The 18,299-nt window shown below is 42.6% G+C and overlaps 1 protein-coding gene across 4 annotated transcripts in view; it reads right to left on the minus strand.

Moving 5' to 3' along the window:
* Positions 1 to 18,299, minus strand: part of LOC115143339 (6-phosphofructo-2-kinase/fructose-2,6-bisphosphatase 4-like) — a 45,956-nt gene that overhangs the window by 13,907 nt on the left and 13,750 nt on the right. For 2 of the 4 annotated variants that reach the window (XM_029683651.2, XM_029683650.2), the window contains exons 1-9: positions 15,847 to 16,132; positions 14,167 to 14,283; positions 12,291 to 12,387; positions 11,948 to 12,014; positions 11,487 to 11,561; positions 8,933 to 8,989; positions 8,731 to 8,852; positions 1,761 to 1,968; positions 1,480 to 1,626 (exon numbers count right to left, since the gene is read on the minus strand). In XM_029683651.2, coding sequence (XP_029539511.2) covers positions 1,480 to 1,626; positions 1,761 to 1,968; positions 8,731 to 8,852; positions 8,933 to 8,989; positions 11,487 to 11,561; positions 11,948 to 12,014; positions 12,291 to 12,387; positions 14,167 to 14,283; positions 15,847 to 16,117 — 1,161 coding nt within the window. In that variant the 5' untranslated portion in view covers positions 16,118 to 16,132. Of the gene's footprint in view, positions 1 to 1,479; positions 1,627 to 1,760; positions 1,969 to 8,730; positions 8,853 to 8,932; positions 8,990 to 11,486; positions 11,562 to 11,947; positions 12,015 to 12,290; positions 12,388 to 14,166; positions 14,284 to 14,782; positions 15,555 to 15,846; positions 16,133 to 18,299 lie in introns of those variants that run through there. The other 2 variants (XM_029683653.2, XM_029683652.2) reach the window with 2 other exon arrangements.

An 18,299-nucleotide genomic window follows, 5' to 3' on the forward strand; every position in this document is an offset into this window, starting at 1 on the left:
ACGCATTACCGGGGGCAAACTACCTGCCCTCCAGGACACCTACACCACCCGATGTTACAGGAAGGCCATAAAGATCATCAAGGACAACAACCACCCGAGCCACTGCCTGTTCACCCCGCTATCATCCAGAAGGCGAGGTCAGTACAGGTGCATCAAAGCTGGGACCGAGAGACTGAAAAACAGCTTCTATCTCAAGGCCATCAGACTGTTAAACAGCCACCACCAACATTGAGTGGCTGCTGCCAACACACTGAGTCAACTCCAGCCACTTTAGTAATGGGAATTGATGTAAAATATATCACTAGCCACTTTAAACAATGCTACTTAATATAATGTTTACATACCCTACATTATTAATCTCATATGTCTACGTATATACTGTACTCTATATCATCTACTGCATCTTTATGTAATACATGCATCACTAGCCACTTTAAACTATGCCACTTTGTTTACATACTCATCTCATATGTATATACTATACTCGATACCATCTACTGCATCTTGCCTATGCCGTTCTGTATCATCACTCATTCATATATCTTTATGTACATATTCTTTATCCCTTTACACTTGTGTGTATAAGGTAGTAGTTTTGGAATTGTTAGTTAGATTACTCGTTGGTTATTACTGCATTGTCGGAACTAGAAGCACAAGCATTTCGCTACACTCGCATTAACATCTGCTAACCATGTGTATGTGACAAATAAAATTTGATTTGAAAAACACTTGAAAATTGCATTAACTTTCAGAATTGTTTGGCGAGCTACTGGTAGCTCGCAACCTGTTAGAGGCCCCTAGTATAGATTGTAGCTATAGCGCTGTCTTAGGCGTCTCACAGTACGAACATTGCAATTTATTGCCCTTGCTACATCTGCATTCCTCATGCCTCCTTGCAGCATGCCTAAGGCACGTTCACGCAGATGAGCAGGCATCTTTCTTTTGGTGTTTTTCAGTCAGTAGAAAGGTCTCTTTAGTGTCCTAAGTTTTCATAACTGTGACCTTAGTTGCCTACCGTCTGTAAGCTGTTAATGTCTTAATAACCGTTCCACAGGTGCATGTTCATTAATTGTTTATGGTTCATTGAACAAGCATGGGAAACCGTGTTTAAGCCCTTTACAATGAAGATCTGTGAAGTTATTTGGATTTTTACGAATTATCCTTGAAAGACAGGGTCCTGAAAAAGGGGACGTTTCTTTTTTTGCTGAGTTTACTTCATGAAGGCACTGTAGAATCATGAGAACTGCAATATTTATCGTATCGGCACCGGAGTATCGTAATATCGGATTGTGAGGTCCATGGCCATTCCCAGCTCTAATAGATTGCATTTGGATTACTTTTAGGAGCTAGTAACATAAGCATTTTGCTGCACCTGCTATAACATCTGTCCAACTGTGTATGCGACCAAAAACCTTTCATTTTATTTCACACACAGTCACACAGGTGGCACTGTGCAATATTGAAAAGTTGAGTTCTTACGGCGTCTATCTCGTTGAGTGCCTTCCACTGCTCGTACGGCACAGACACTGCCTCAGCTGTCTGGATGGTCCTCTTCATCTGGCTGGTCCACACCTTCAGATCACTGATTTCCTGAGACTGGATGAACTGGCCCAGATAATTGGCAAACTGCACATGGAAAAAATCCACACAAAAGAGAAAAGAGAGAATTTAAAAAATATGTAAACCTATTCAATATTAAATAAATTAAAAAGTAGAATATGTAAGGAAGAGATCAAGTCTAGGGATAGAGTTAGCCATACCTCCTTGCCCCTGGGGGAGAGTCCAGAGTCTCCTCCAATACAGCCCTTGACATTGAGGTCACTCTCTCCATGGCGACACAAGTAGATGGAGCGTGGTGTGATGTGGATGTTCATGAGGTAGTAGACGATCCGGCTCTGGATGTGGTCCTGGACCTGGTTCACCAGGTACCTCCGGCCCACGTCCATAATCTTGATGTAGGACAGATCCCTGGGAGAGAGGGGTGAGGGACAGGCCAGAGAGCTTTAGGAATCCCGTACTTTACAAGAGAGAACACCTCTTAGAAACGACATACATCGAAACCAGCTTTAAAAAATTTCACAGATTAAAAGGACAAGCAACGTAATTGACTGTTGTAATTGGAAATGATTTGATTAATGTTTTCCATGTATTTGACAGCCAAGATGGCACTGACCTATTTCTAGCTCCTAGCCAACTTTGCAGTATTCTTTGGTGTTATTTCTTACATTATTTGCTAAGAATGTTTCTTGTATTATTACCGACAGCCGTAAATAACTTTTGGATATTCAAGCAGAAATTTGAATTCCAGGGCTCCCGAGCGGCGCAGCGGTCTAAGGCACTGCATCGCAGTGCTAGCTGCGTCACTACAGACCCGGGTTCGATCCCAGGCTCTGTCGCAGCTGGCCACGACCGGGAGACCCACGAGGCAGCGCATAATTGGCCCAGTGTCGTCCGGGTTAGGGGAGGGTTTGTCCTTGTCGCATTGCCATCTAGCGGCTCCTTGTGGCAGGCCGGGCACATGCATGCTGACTTCAGTCGCAAGCTGTACGGTGTTTCATCCGACACTGGTGCGGCTGGCTTCCGGGTTAAACAGTGTGTGTCTGTCAAGAAGCAGTGCGGCTTGGCGTGGTAGTGTTTCTGAGGATGCATGGCTCTTTGTCAAATACATTTAAACTCAGTTTTTCATCATTCCTGACATTTAATCCTAGTAAAAATTCCCTGTCTAGGGCAGTTAGGATCACCACTTTATTTTAAGAGTGTGAAATGTCAGAATAATAGTAGAGAATGATTTATTTATTCATTCATCACATTCCCAGTGGGTCAGAAGTTTACATACACTCAATTAGTATTTGGTAGCATGCCTTTAAATTGTTTAACTTGGATCAAACGCTTCGGGTAGCCTTCCACAAGCTTCCCACAATAAATTGGGTGAATTTTGGCCCATTCCTCCTGACAGAGCTGGTGGAACTGAGTCAGGTTTGTAGGGCTTCTTGCTCGCACACGCTTTTTCAGTTCTGCCCACACATTTTCTATAGGATCGAGTTCAGGGCTTTGTGATGGCCACTCCAATACCTTGACTTTGTTGTCCTTAAGCCATTTTGCCACAACTTTAGAAGTGTGCTTGAGGTCATTGTCCATTTGGAAGACCCATTTGCGACCAAGCTTTAACTTCCTGACTGATGTCTTGAGATGTTGCTTCAATATATCCACATAATTTTCTTTCCTCATGATGCCATCTATTTTGTGAAGGGCACCAGTCTCACCTGCAGCAAAGCACCCCAACAACATGAGGCTGCCACCCCGTGCTTCACGGTTGGGATGGTATTCTTCGGCTTGCAAGCCTCCCCCTTCTTCCTCCAAACATAACGATGGTCATTATGGCCAAACAGTTCTAATTTTCTTTCATCAGACCAGAGGAAATTTCTCCAGAAAGTATGATCTTTGTCCCCATGTGCAGTTGCAAACCGTAGTCTGGCTTTTTTATGGCGGTTTTGGAGCAGTGGCTTCTTCCTTGCTGAGTGGCCTTTTCAGGTTATGTCGATATAGGACTCGTTTTACTGTGGATATATATATACTTGTGTGCCTGTTTCCTCCAGCATCTTCACAAGGTCCTTTGCTGTTGTTCTGGGATTGATTTGCACTTTTCGCACCGAAGTACATTCATCTCTAGGAGACAGAACGCATCTCCTTCCTGAGCAGTATAACGGCTGCATGGTCCCATGGTGTTTATACGTACGTACCATTGTTTGTACAGATGAACATGGTACCTTCAGGCATTTGGAAATTGCTCCCAAGGATGAACCAGACTTGTGGAGGTCTACAATTATTTTTCTGAGGTCTTGGCTGATTTCTTTGATTTTCCCATGACGTCAAGCAAAGAGACACGGAGTTTGAAGGTAGGCCTTGAAATGCATCCACAGGTACACCTCCAAAATGATATCAATTAGCCTATCAGAAACTTCTAAAGCCATGACATCATTTTCTGGAATTTTCCAAGCTGTTTAAAGGCACATTCAACTTAGTGTATGTACTCACTGGAATTGTGATACAGTGAATTATAAGAGAAATAATATGTTTTAACAATTGTTGGAAAAATTACTTGTGTCTTGCATTAAGTAGATGTCCTAACCAAAACTATAGTTTGTTAGCAAGAAATTTGTGGTTGAAAAACAAGTTTTAATGATTCCAACCTAAGTGTATGTAAACTTCAACTGTATATCCTACCAACTGGACATTAAAAACTGTAATATCTTATGTTTCACAGAGAGGTGGCCGAACGACGACATGAACAACATACATCTGGTGGGTTATGCACTGTATCGGCAGGATAGAACAGTAGCCTCTGGTAAGACAAGGGGTAGCAGCCTACGTATATTTGTAAACAGCTGGTGCACGATATCTAAGGTCTCAAGGTTTTTCTCACCTAGAGGTAGAGTATCTCATGAAACTGTAGACCACACTATTTACTAAGATAGCTACGAAGAATATAGATAAACTGTCTATTTACCACCACAAACCGATGCTGGCACTAAGACCCCACTCAACGAGTTGTATACAGCCATAACCAAACAGGAAAACGCTCATCCAGAAGCAGCGCTCCTAGTGGCCGTGGACTTTAAATGCAGGAAAACCTAAATCCGTTTGATCTCATTTCTATCAGCATGTTAAATGTGCAACCTAAGAGAAAAAAATTCTAGACCACCTTTTACTCCACACACAGAGATGCATACAAAGCTCTCGCTCACCCTCCATTTGGCAAATCTGACCATAATTCTATTGTCCTGATTCCTGCTTACAAGCAAAAACTAAAGCAGGAAGCACCAGCGACTCGTTCAATAGAAAAGTGGTCAGATGAAGCAGATGCTAAGCTACAGGACTGTTTTGCTAGCACAGACTGGAATATGTTCTGGGATTCTCCGATGGCATTGAGGAGTACACCACATCAGTCACTGGCTTCATCAAAAAGTGTATCAATGACATCATCCCCACAGTGACTGTCCGTACATACCCCAACCATAAACCATGGATTACAGACAACATCCACACTGAGCTAAAGGCTAGAGCTGCCGCTTTCAAGCAAAGCGACAAACCATCAAACAGGCAAAACAGGACCGAGATCGGATCGTACTACACCAGCTCAGACGCTCTTTGGATGTGGCAGGGCTTGCAAACTACTACAGACTACAAAAGGGAAGCACAGCCGCGAAGCTACTCAGTGACATGAGCCTACCAGACGAGCTAAATCACTTCTATGCTTGCTACGAAGCAAGTAACACTGAAACATGCACGAGAGCATCAACTGTTCCAGACAACTGTGTGATCACGCTCTCCATAGCCGATGTGAGTGAGACCTTTAAACTAGGGATGCACCGATATGACATTTTTTGGACGATATCTGATGTGTGTGTGTGTGTTTCAAACATGTTCTCAAACGCCATTGAAATGGCAGCAGCGGTAAGAGAACCAGCACATTCTTAAGCATGTAATACGGCTTTCCTCAGTAGGAAATCCTCATCGACCCACTGTGCTCGACCAATCGGTGAAAGCCAACATCATCCACTACAGAGAACGGTTTATTATCAAGGGCATTGAATTCCATTATCTTGGCGTTAATGGATTTCGCATGAGTTGTCTGGCTGAAATTTTCTTAATCTTTCAAATGACTGCTCGATCCACACAGCAGATATTGTAGGCTAGGTGTTGCACGTGCAGTGCTATATTTTTCGTGGCATCATTACGGGATCTAACTACGTTATTTAGGTACGCACGTCAGCTTTGACATCGGGTTTTGCACGGTTTTGCCGAAGCCGATGTTGGCATTTTTAGCTAATATTGTCCGATTCCGACATGCTTACCGATATATCATGCATACCGACTTTAAACAGGTCAACATACACAAGGCCGCAGGGCCAGGCGTATTACCAGGACGTGTACTCCGAGCATGCGCTGACCAACTGGCAAGTGTCTTCACTGACATTTTCAACCTGTCCCTGACAGAGTCTGTAATACCAACATGCTTCAAGCAGACCACCATAGACCCTGTGCCCAAGAACACCAAGGTAACCTGCCTAAATGACTACCGACTCGTAGCACTCACGTCTGTAGCCATGAAGTGCTTTGAAAGGCTGGTCATGGCCCGCATTAACACCATTATCCCTGAAACCCTAGATCCACTCAAATTTTCATACCGCCCCCAACAGATCCACAGATGATGCAATCTCTATTCATTGACTATAGCTCAGCTTTCAACACCTTAGTGCCCTCAAAGCTCATCACTAAGCTAAGGACCCTGGGACTAAACACCTCCCTCTGCAACTGGATCCTAGACTTCCTGACAGGTCACCCCCAGCTGGTAAGGGTAGGTAACACCACATCTGCCACGCTGATACTCAACACAGGGGCCCCCTCAGGGGTGAGTGCTCAGTCCCCTCCTGTACTCCCTGTTCACTCATGACTGCACGGCCAGACACGACTCCAACACCATCATTAAGTTTTTTGATGACAACAGTGTTAGACCTCTCCATCAACGTGATCAAGACAAAGGAGATGATTGTGCACTACAGGAAAAGGAGGACCGAGCACACACCCATTCTCATCGACAGGGCTGTAGTGGAGTGGGTTGAGAGCTTCAAGTTCCTTGGTATTCACATCACCAACAAACTATCATGGTCCAAACACACCAAGACAGTCATGAAGAAGGCACGACAAAGCCTATACCCCCTCAAGAGACTGAAAAGATTTGGCATGGGTCCTCAGATCCTCAAAAGGTTCTACAGCTGTACCATTGAGAGCATCCTGACTGGTTGCATCACTGTCTGGTATGGCAACTGCTCAGCCTCCGACTGCAAGGCACTACAGAGGGTAGTGCATATGGCCCAGTACATCACTGGGGCCAAGCATCCTGCCATCCAGCACCTCTATACCAGGCGGTGTCAGAGGAAGGCCCTAAAAATGGTCAAAGACTCAAGCCGCCCTAGTCAAAGACTGTTCTCTCTGCTACCGCACGGCAAGAGGTACCAGAGCGCCAAGTCTAGGTCCAAACAGCTTCTACCCACAAGCCATAAGACCCATGAACAGCTAATCAAATGGCTACCCAGACTATTTGCAAATCAAATTTTATTTGTCACATACACATGGTTAGCCGATGTTAATGCGAGTGTAGCGAAATGCTTGTGCTTCTAGTTCCGACAATGCAGTAATAACCAGCGAGTAATCTAACCTAACAATTTCAAAACAACTACCTTATACACACAAGTGTAAAGGGATAAAGAAGATACATAAAGATATATGAATGAGTGATGGTACAGAACGGCAAAGGCAAGATACAGTAGATGGTATCGAGTACAGTATATACATATGAGATGAGTAATGTAGGGTATGTAAACATTATTTTAAGTGGCATTGTTTCAAGTGGCTAGTGATACATTTTTTACATCAATATTTCCAATATTAAAGTGGCTGGAGTTGAGTCAGTATGTTGGCAACAGCCACTCAATGTTAGTGGTGGCTGTTTAACAGTCTGATGGCCTTGAGGTAGAAGCTGTTTTTCCAGTCTCTCTGTCCCTGCTTTGATGCACCTGTACTGACCTCGCCTTCTGGATGATAGCGGGGTGAACAGGCAGTGGCTCGGGTGGTTGTTGTCCTTCATGATCTTTATGGCCTTCCTGTGACATCGGGTGGTGTAGGTGTCCTGGAGGGCAGGTAGTTTGCCCCCAGTGATGCGTTGTGCAGACCTCACTACCCTCTGGAGAGCCTTACGGTTGTGGGCGGAGCAGTTGCCGTACCAGGCAGTGATACAACCCGACAGGATGCTCTCGATTGTGCATCTGTAAAGGTTTGTGAGTGCTTTTGGTGACATACCCAATTTCTTCTGCCTACTGAAGTTGAAGAGGCGCTGCTGCGCCTTCTTCACTCAAATTCAGTTTGTCCGTGATGTGTACGCGGAGGAACTTAAAACTTACTACCCCCTCCACTCCTGTCCCGGCGATGTGGTTAGGGGGGTGCTCCCTCTGCTGTTTCCTGAAGTCCACGATCATCTCCTTTGTTTAGTTGACTTTGAGTGTGAGGTTATTTTCCTGACATCACACTCCGAGGGCCCTCACCTCCTCCCTGTAGGCCGACTCGTCGTTGTTGGTAATCAAGCCTACCACTGTAGTGTCGTCTGCAAACTTGATTATTGTCACCCCCCCTCCTTTACACTACTGCTATTCTGTTTATTATTTATGCATAGTCACTTTAACTCTACCTACATGTACATATTACCTCGACTAACCAGTGCCCCCGCACATTGACTCTGTACCAGTTACCACCTGTATATAGCCTCGCTATTTATATTTTACTGCTGCTCTTTAATTATTTGTAACATTTATTTCTTAATATTTTCTAGGTTAACACTTATTTTTCTTAAAACTGCATTGTTGGTTAAGGGCTTGTAAGTAAGCATTTAAATACAACACCGGTGGTATTCAGTGCATGTGACAAATAAAATGTGATTCGATTATTAGTACGTCTGCGCAGTAGTCTCACTGGAGATGGACCTGGCCTGAGTGTAGTGGCGACTATGTTCTGTGAAGTAAACATTGTTAAACTGGAACCTAGTCATTGTGTGATTTTGAATTAACAAGTTACAACTGTAAAAGCAACAACTCTTGAATAGAAAACAGTCCACAGAACACTTTGATGAAATAGTAGGAGACAACTCTTTGTTCCTCATTGAGATAAGATGCTCACCTATCCAGAACTTCATCCAGGGTCTCATAGGAGTTCTCATAACACTTGATCCTCTTCTTGAAGTCCTCCATAGCCTCCTCTGTGTTGCAGTTGGTGTAGTCAGGGCTGCCCAGCTTCACTTGCTGAGCAGAGAAAGTGGAAATAAGACTTATTGGTGCTCTCTATAAAGAGTTAGCAACAGGAACTGTGGATGATCACTCACCACAATGTTTTCTGCAATGACTTCAGGGTCTTCACAAACAGACTCTACAAAAAACACCTAGGAGAAAAGGGAATACAGTAAACCCCCAGGATAGACAAAACATCTAAGTCACATAGATGGGTAGGGCGTTAACCAACAAAACCAATGCATGCATGACCACAAGGCTAAAAACAGACAGGGTTGGCTTACAATCAAAGGATTATTGACAACATGTAAGCTATATTCCATCTGTAAATGTTTATTGAAAAATACATTTGCCCAATAAGCAGTTGTTCGCTGCCATGTTCTCCTTTCTTCGACATGCCATTAATACAACAAAAACACTACGACACCACGGTACCTCCAATGAGATGCGCTAGACTGCGTTTATTCCCTCTGTACAAGCACAGAGGATGCTGACCAATCACAAGTGGGCTCTCTCGCCCTCTGCATGGCATGCTCATGCTGGCCAATCCGCATAGAGCGAGCAGTTACATGCTGGTGAAGAGAGTGTGAGAGTCGGAAACGTAAGTGCCGCTAGTGCCAACAAGAAGCCGATTTGGTGCCAAAGAAGGGCGCATCGTCAGTGATGGCAGTATTTCGGCTACAGGCAATCTGATGTCAACCAAATGCAAGTGTTTTGCAAAAAGTACCTCAGAGTTGTGGCGACAACAAATCTATTCCATAATTTAAATTTTTTAAACATCCCGCTGACACAGAAATCACAGAGGCAATCACCTATCACATAGCCAAAGACATGGTTCCTATTTACACAGTCAGCAAAGACTGCTTCAAGAAGATGATAAACAAGCTGGATAGGAGATACAAGATTCCATCTCACACATTTATTTTTCCCAAGTCGCCGTCCCAACACTGTAGAACAAACTTAAGGGAGAAGTTTAAACATTGAATGCTGTGTTGAATGACTGGACCAGACTCCAATGTTTTGGACACAGGATGCACCTTGTAATCGATAGACTACGTGTTACATGTTTTTAAGGCACTGACTTATCATTTAAATTATAATAATGATGGAGCCTACTTCTACATAATTACACAATCATAAGACTCCTATTCCATCTGCAGCCCATGGCTGGCTGAATAAACAATGAACTTAGTTTATTTAAGAACTAATAGGCCTAATGGTAAAATAGGAACTCATGTTAATGAATTAATAAATAAGTGCTGCACTTTTTATGATCATGTTTTTTAAATGTGATTTATTTCCCCTTTATTTAACCAGATAGGCTAGTTGTTCTCAAGTTCTCATTTACAACTGCAACCTGGCCAAGATAAAGCAAAGCAGTTCGACACATACAACAACACAGAGTTACACGTGGAATAAACAAACAGTCAATAATACAATATAAAAAGTCTATATACAGTGTGTGCAAATGAGGTAAGATTAGGGAGGTAAGGCAATAAATAGGCCGTAGTGGCGAAGTAATTACAATATAGCAATTAAACACTGGAGTGATAGATGTGCAGAATATGAATGTGCAAGTAGAGATACTGGGGTGCAAGGAGCAAGATAAATAAATAAATACAGTATGGGGATGAGGTAGTTGGATGGGCTATTTACAGATGGGCTATGTACAGGTGCAGTGATCTGTGAGCTGCTCTGACAGCTGGTGCTTAAAGCTAGTGAGGGAGATATGAGTCTCCAGCTTCAGTGATTTTTGCAGTTCGTTCCAGTCATTGGCAGCAGAGAACTGGAAGGAGAGGCGGCCAAAGGAGGAATTGGCTTTGGGGGTGACCAGTGACATATACCTGCTGGAACGCATGCTACGGGTGGGTGCTGCTATGGTGACCAGTGGGCTTTACCTAGCAAAGACTTGTAGATGACCTGGAGCCAGTGGGTTTGTCGAAGAGTATGAAGCGAGGGCCAGCAAACAAAAGCATACAGGTTGCAGTGGTGGGTAGTATTTGGAGCTTTGATGACAAAACGGATGGCACTGTGATAGACTGCATTCAGTTTGCTGAGTAGAGTGTTGGAGGCTATTTTGTAAATGACATTGCCGAAGTCAAGGATCGGTAGGATGGTCAGTTTTACGAGGGTATGTTTGGCAGCATGAGTGAAGGATGCTTTTTTGCGAATGTTCAAAATGTATGTTTGTTAATATGTAGGTGTAATAATCCTATTATTATATATAGCTTATAACAATGTTGGAACATAGTTATTCACTCTGCATTCATATGATCTCATGTTATAAGTGATGTTCTATACCCTGACAGTTGGTTTAACCATGTCTGACGGAATTACCAAGCTTTCACCCAAGTGTTGAAAATTGCAATTCATAATTGATATTCCAATATCTGACCCCACAAAAAAATATTTTAGATAATTTGTCCAAATCGTGCAGCCCTAACGCTAGCTATCATTGAAAATAAGAATTTGTTTTTAACTGACTTTCCTAGTTAAACAAAGTTTAAATGTAAAAAAATACTATATAAAAAGTGACAACACCCAGCATTTTACCTCAGTTGTGCACTCATTTTTGTTGTGACGTTGTCAACTCACCTGTCTATACACAAGCATGATCATCATCACCACCACTGAAGAAGCCAACATTACCTTGAAGCCATTCTGCTCAGCAAACGCAGTGATGGTCCCTCTCCTCTCTCTAGTGGTGTTAGTGGCATCAAACACCTGGAGAAAGAACGAAACACACACCATCACACAGTATTCACACAGACTGCCAGAAGCACTGCACTGTAATCCATATACAAATACACATTGAGATACCACAGCATTTCATGGCGGGATAATCCCATCCCAATGTTAAAGGGCAATTCCACCACTTTCAACCTCATTTTCATTATCTACATCACAATACCAGGGCCTACATACGTGAAAAACACACATTTATTTCTAAAGCACATTTCTATCACAGAAACACACAATTTCCACATATGTAGACACTAGTATTGTGCTTGTAAAAATGAAAACGAGGTTGAAAAGTGTCGGAATTGATCGTTAATGCGCACATAATCCGGCCACAATATTATATTTGTTTTTATAGTGATTGTACACACCGCAACTTGTCCTCCTTTGTCAGCGAGGTACTGTCTGACATCATTCAGTGCTGCTGACGCACACTGCCTACAAGGGACAGTTTGAAAACTGAGTCAGAGGCAGCAGTGACTGGTGGGTTAGCAGAGACAAATAAATGTAGTTTGCTTAATCACAGACACTGGTTAAAAACAGGAAGTAATATCATATAATACCGGGATATTCTAAGGCAATTTAAACCTGGTTAAATAAAGGTGAAATAAAAATAAATAAATCAAAAATTGGGGGGACTCAAGGACAAGTGGATCTTCCCAGTGTTTTAACTTGTTCACAGCAGAGGAGCAAAGCACTGGAAATGTTTCTTACTGTCTGATCTTCAGGCCCTCCTCGTTGTCTGGACGGAAGAACTCAAAGGACTTGTAGATCTTCACACACTCACGCCGGTACTGCCCAACATTGAACTCTAAATAGGGGAAAGAAAGAGTTACTTGTTTTACTTTTCTAGATACTATTACAGACTAGAGGTCGACCAATTAATCGGAATGGCTGATTAGGGACGACTAATTAGGGACGATTTCAAGTTTTCATAACAATTGGTAATCGGCATTTTTGGACACCGATTGTGGCCCAATTTTTTTTAACCTTTATTTAACTAGGCAAGTCAGTTAAGAACACATTCTTATTTTCAATGACGGCCTAGGAACGGTGGGTTAACTGCTGGTGATGATTTAACAAGCGCATTCGCAAAAATAGCACTGTCGTTGCACCAATGTACCTAACCATAAACATCAATGCCTTTCTTTAAAATCAATACACAAGTATATATTTGTAAACCTGCATATTTAGTTAATATTGCCTGCTAACTTGCATATTTAGTTAATATTGCCTGCTAACATGACTTTCTTTTAACTAGCGAAATTGTGTCACTTCTCTTGCTTTCCGTGCAAGCAGTCAGGGTATATGCAGCAGTTTGGGCTGCCTGGCTTGTTGCGAACTGTGTGAAGACCATTTATTCCTAACAAAGACCATAATTAATTTGCCAGAATTGTACATAATTATGACATAACATTGAAGGGATGCCACCCGTTAGATAAAATATGACACCCGTTAGATAAAATACGGAACGGTTCCACTGAAAGAAAAAACATTTGGTTTTCGAAATGATAGTTTCCAGATTTGACAATATTAATGACCTAAGGCTTGTATTTCCGTGTGTTATTATGTAATAATTAAGTCTATGATTTGATATTTGATAGAGCAGTCTGACTGAGCGGTGGTAGGCAGTGGCAGGCTCGTAAGCATTCATTTAAATAAGCACTTTCGTGCATTTGCCAGCAGCTCTTCTTTGTGCTTCAAGCATTGAGCTGTTTATGACTTCAAGCCTATCAACTCCCGAGATTAGGCTGGTGTAACCGATGTGAAATAGCTAGCTAGTTAGCGGGGTGCGCGTTAATAGCTGTTCAATCGGTGACGGCACTCGCTCTGAGATCTTGAAGTAGTTGTTCCCCTTGCTCTGCAAGGGCCGCAGCATTTGTGAAGCAATGGATAACGATGCTTTGAGGGTGGCTGTTTTCGATGTGTTCCTGGTTCGAGCCCAGGTAGGGGCGAGGAGAGGGACGGAAGCTATACTGTTACACTGGCAATACTAAAGTGCCTATAAGAACATCCAATAGTCAAAGGTATATGAAATACAAATGGTATAGAGAGAAATAGTCCAATAATTCCTTTGATAACTACAACCTAAAACTTCTTACCTGGGAATATTGAATACTCATGTTAAAAGGAACCACCAGCTTTCATATGCTCTCATGTTCTGAGCAAGGAAATAAATGTTAGCTTTCTTACATGGCACATATTGCACTTTTACTTTGTTCTCCAACACTTTGTTTTTGCATTACTTAAACCAAATTGAACATGTTTCATTATTTATTCGAGGCTAAATTGATTTTATTGATGTATTATATTAAGTTAAAATAAAAGTGTTCATTCAGTATTGTTGTAATAGTCATTATTACAAATAAATAAATACATGTTTTTTGTTTTTTTTTTTTATATATAAAAAAAAAATTGGCCGATTAATCGGTATTGGCTTTTTTGGTCCTCCGATAATCGGTATCGGCATTGAAAAATCATAAACGGTCGACCTCTATTACAGACTGTTGAGGGGAATTCTTACGAGTTTGAGTGTGTGTGAGTGGATTGCCGAAATGTCATTTCAGGTAAAACGGCTGAGAGTTGGTACCTCTGGTGGGCACGCCGATCCAGTTGAGATAGCGGGTGAGCTTCTTGGAGATGTAGGTCTTCCCTCTGGCTGGGAGGCCCACCGTCACTATCAGGGTGGGGCAGTTGGTCATACATACTGCACATGGAAAAAGAGTAGAGGGAGAGACAGGTTAAATTATGCTACTATATTTGGACAGACCGGCATTAAAATATAAACATAACCGAACACAGTGCAGGCTATAGCAGTGAAGGGCTCTGATTATAACATGTTTTCATTAAATTGTCCTAAATGACCCTTTGGAGTTAATTCCCAAGTGAACTTTTGTCCCTCAACTGACCTGCCCTCTGTAACTCACACTAACTATTGAACCAAGTGAAAGAGAGCAGTTTGCAAAGATGGCAACATTGTGTTGAAATCGGATAAGGACAACATTCCACCAATCACTCACTGTGTACTAATGCTATCTAACATGAAGAAAGAAAACCATATCAGAAAGTACTGGGAATGTTGTCAATAAGGAGTAGAGGTAACAAATGTCACAAGTGCCACCATGGCACGCTATTGTGAAATGACAGTACAAACCAAGGCATCTGGAGACTTGTAACCTAGTTTCCACACACACACTTTCTCTCACCCGATCTGTAGAGGACAGGGTGAGAGAGGAGCCAGTGTCTCGGCTTCATATCATATCCCTTTGGTGAAAAAGACAAGCCAGTGGTGTTAATACAACAAGTCAATGCCAGGAACAAATGTCAAAGTTGCCTATATGTTTGTGAGTTTCAAACATAAAAACCTGTGCAGCAAGCCAGCAACTGATCAGGTCATGTATTACAAACCATGGTGATATTCTATGACTGACCAAGCCAGCTTATTCTGACCAGGAAAGTGGCCTATGATGTCTGGTCAACCCACAGAACAAATCATACTAATAAAAATACTATTGAACAGGGTAATACAGGCTTAGAGAAGCAGATCCACAGAGTCCAGTGCCAGGAGTCAAGGCTAGAATTCCTGTTTACCAACCAGTTTGGATTCCTGTTTACCAACCAGTTTGGATTGATAAAGGATGGGGCAGTGAATTAGGACAATGCCACCATGGATTACCATCTACTGGCCTGTTGTGAACAATCAGAACTGGGAGAACAGACAATAGATACTTCAATGAGCAGTGTGTCCTGAAAGTGACTTAGTTTGCCACTAATGCTCAACCGCTTGGGTTGTTGTACTAGCATCTGCTTCTTTCACAAATCAGGACAAAATATACAATGAGATTAACACTGAGAAGCAAAGGACGTTGCTCTGGACTGGAGAGGGGCCAGTCCAATGACAGTATGAAGAACCAGTCAGAAGGGCAGTCAGAACAGACAGTCATCAGATAACAGGCAGCAAAGATCATCAATAATCGATTGCCAAGAAAACTAATGTTCTTTCTCTGGCTGACGATCACGCCGTCGACACATTTATATTTTCTCCACGTAATCAACGAAAATTACGTTAAAACACAATATATGGATAAGAACCTGGTTTGACGCTCGGCTGCACGTTTGTAATGTTAACTAGTAAGAGATAAATGTAACGTTAGCTAACTGTGAATAAAATGCATTTTCACCACGTAAACAACGTACATTAAATGTATTATTCGTGCGTGTGCGACAACCGGCTTGCGGTCTAGCTACGTCGGTAACGTTATATACTCACCCTTTCTCTGAGATATGTGTTTCTCGGGAAGGCCATTTTTACACGGCAACGGCATCCATATTTTCTTAAGCGGGTTTTGAGTGAGTTCACGCGGCGTTGCAGAGTTCGATGGTCGTTCTTCCATTCCAACTTCCATTGAGGACATGGTGGTTGCTTCGACTACTGTGGCGCGGAGCCTTTTGTCATGCGTTTCAGGCGAATGGTCTCGCATCAGTGTTCTGATGAAGTCTGGCGGTATCGTGGTGAAACCACATAAGGATGTGCCTACCATAATCTCGCGAAAACACGCGCACATTTGCTCGGAAACAATGAAGTAACGCTGTTGCTGTTAATGCTATTACAATTTCCCTCAAATGTCATACTTCCAAATTTAGATTGGGATTAATGGTCTACTAAACGACTTCATTATTCCCTAAACATCTGTAGTTTCAAGCTCTCTACAAACACGGACAATATATCAATTCGGAGACACTAATACGTTGTATTCTGTTTACCGTAGTAACTACACAATACGACATCGTATACCGAGTATTTAAGATCAAATCACATTTATTAGTCACATGCGCCGAATACAAAATGTGTAGACTTTCTCCATTAGAAGCAGTAGCTAATCTTCCTGGGGTCCCTGGGGGTCAACATAAAACTTGCAAATACATGACAAAGTACAGAACAGTAATAGACAAGAACAACATAATATATTCAAATTCTAATAAATGATATATAGGACAGACACCAAGAGACAGCAAAAATACTATTTACACACTATTCATATTATTATATACAGTACAGTTAGATTAGATCTTTAGAAAGAGGAGAGGCTCTGTGATACAATATTTTTTTATATGTTTTTAAATCTAAATTTGCTTTTTGGCTTAGTAACCTTCTGTGAGCTTGTGTGGCCTATCACTTCGCGGCTGAGGCATTGTTGCACCAAGACATTTCCACTTCACAATAACATCACTTACAGTTCTAGCAGGGCAGAAATTTAACTGACTTGTTGGAAAGGTGGCATCCTATGACGGTCCCACGTTGAAAGTCACTAAGCTATTCAGTAAGGACATCCTACTAACAATGTTTGTCTATGGAGATTGCATGGCTGTGTGCTCGATTTATCGACCTGTCAGCAACAGGTGTGGCTTAAATATAATATCTAAAATGTAATAGCTAATGTTTCACAGAGTCGTGGCTGGACGACGACACAGATAATACAGAGCTGGTGGGATTTTCCATGCACCGGCGGAACAGAGAAGCTACGTCTGGTAAGATGAGGGGTGGGGTTGTGTGTCTATTTGTCAATAACAGCTGGTGCGCGATATCTAATATTAAAGAAGTCTCAAGGTATTGCTCATCTGAGGTAGAGTACCTTATGATATGCTGTAGACCACAATATCTACCAAGAAAGTTCTCATCTATATTATTCGGTGTTGTCTGTTTACCACCACCAACCGATGCTGGCACTAAGACAGCACTCAACCAAATCTATAAGGCCATAAGCAAACAAGAAAATGCTCATCCAGAAGCGGTGCTCCCAGTGGCCGGGGACTTTAATGCAAGCAAACTTTAATCCGTTTTACCTCATTTCTACCAGCATGTCAAATGTGCAACCAGAGGGAAGAAAACTCTAGACCACCTTTACTCCACACACAGAGATGCATAAAAAGCTCTTCCCCGCCCTCCATTTGGCAAATCTGGCCATAATTCTATCCTCCTGATTCCTGCTTACAAGCAAAAACTAAATCAGGAAGTACCAGTGACAGTGGTCAGATGACGCGGATACTACGCTACATGACTGTTTTGCTAGCACAGACTGGAATATGTTCCGGAATTCATCCAATGGCATTGAGGAGTATACCACCTCAGTCATCGGCTTCATCAACAAGTGCATCGACAACGTCATCCCCACAGTGACCGTATGTACATATCCCAACTAGAAGCCATGGATTACAGACAACATCCGGATCGAGCTAACAGGCCAGAGCTGTCACTTTCAAGGAGAGGGACACTAATCCGGACACTTATAAGAAATCCCGCTATGCTCTCAGACGAACCATCAAACAAGCAAAGCGTCAATACAGGATTAAGATTGAATCCTACTACACCGGCTCTGACGCTCGTTGGATGTGGCAGGGCTTGAAAACACTCCAATTCGCATACCGCCCCAACAGGTCCACAAATAACGCAATTTCAATCGCACTCCACACTGCTCTTTCCCACATGGACAAAAGGAACACATATGTGAGAATGCTGTTCATTGACTACAGCTCAGCGTTCAACACCATAGTGCCTACGAAGCTCATCACTAAGCTAAGTACCCTGGGACTAAACACCTCCCTCTGCAACTGGATCCTGGACTTCCTGACGGGCCTGCCCCCAAGTGGTAAGGGTAGGCAGCAACACGTCTGCCACGCTGATCCTCAACACTGGGGCCCCTCAGAGGTGTGTACTTAGTCCCC

The sequence above is a fragment of the Oncorhynchus nerka genome, linkage group LG15 (genome assembly GCF_034236695.1).
Source record: "Oncorhynchus nerka isolate Pitt River linkage group LG15, Oner_Uvic_2.0, whole genome shotgun sequence".
Classification (NCBI taxonomy): Eukaryota; Metazoa; Chordata; class Actinopteri; order Salmoniformes; family Salmonidae; genus Oncorhynchus; species Oncorhynchus nerka.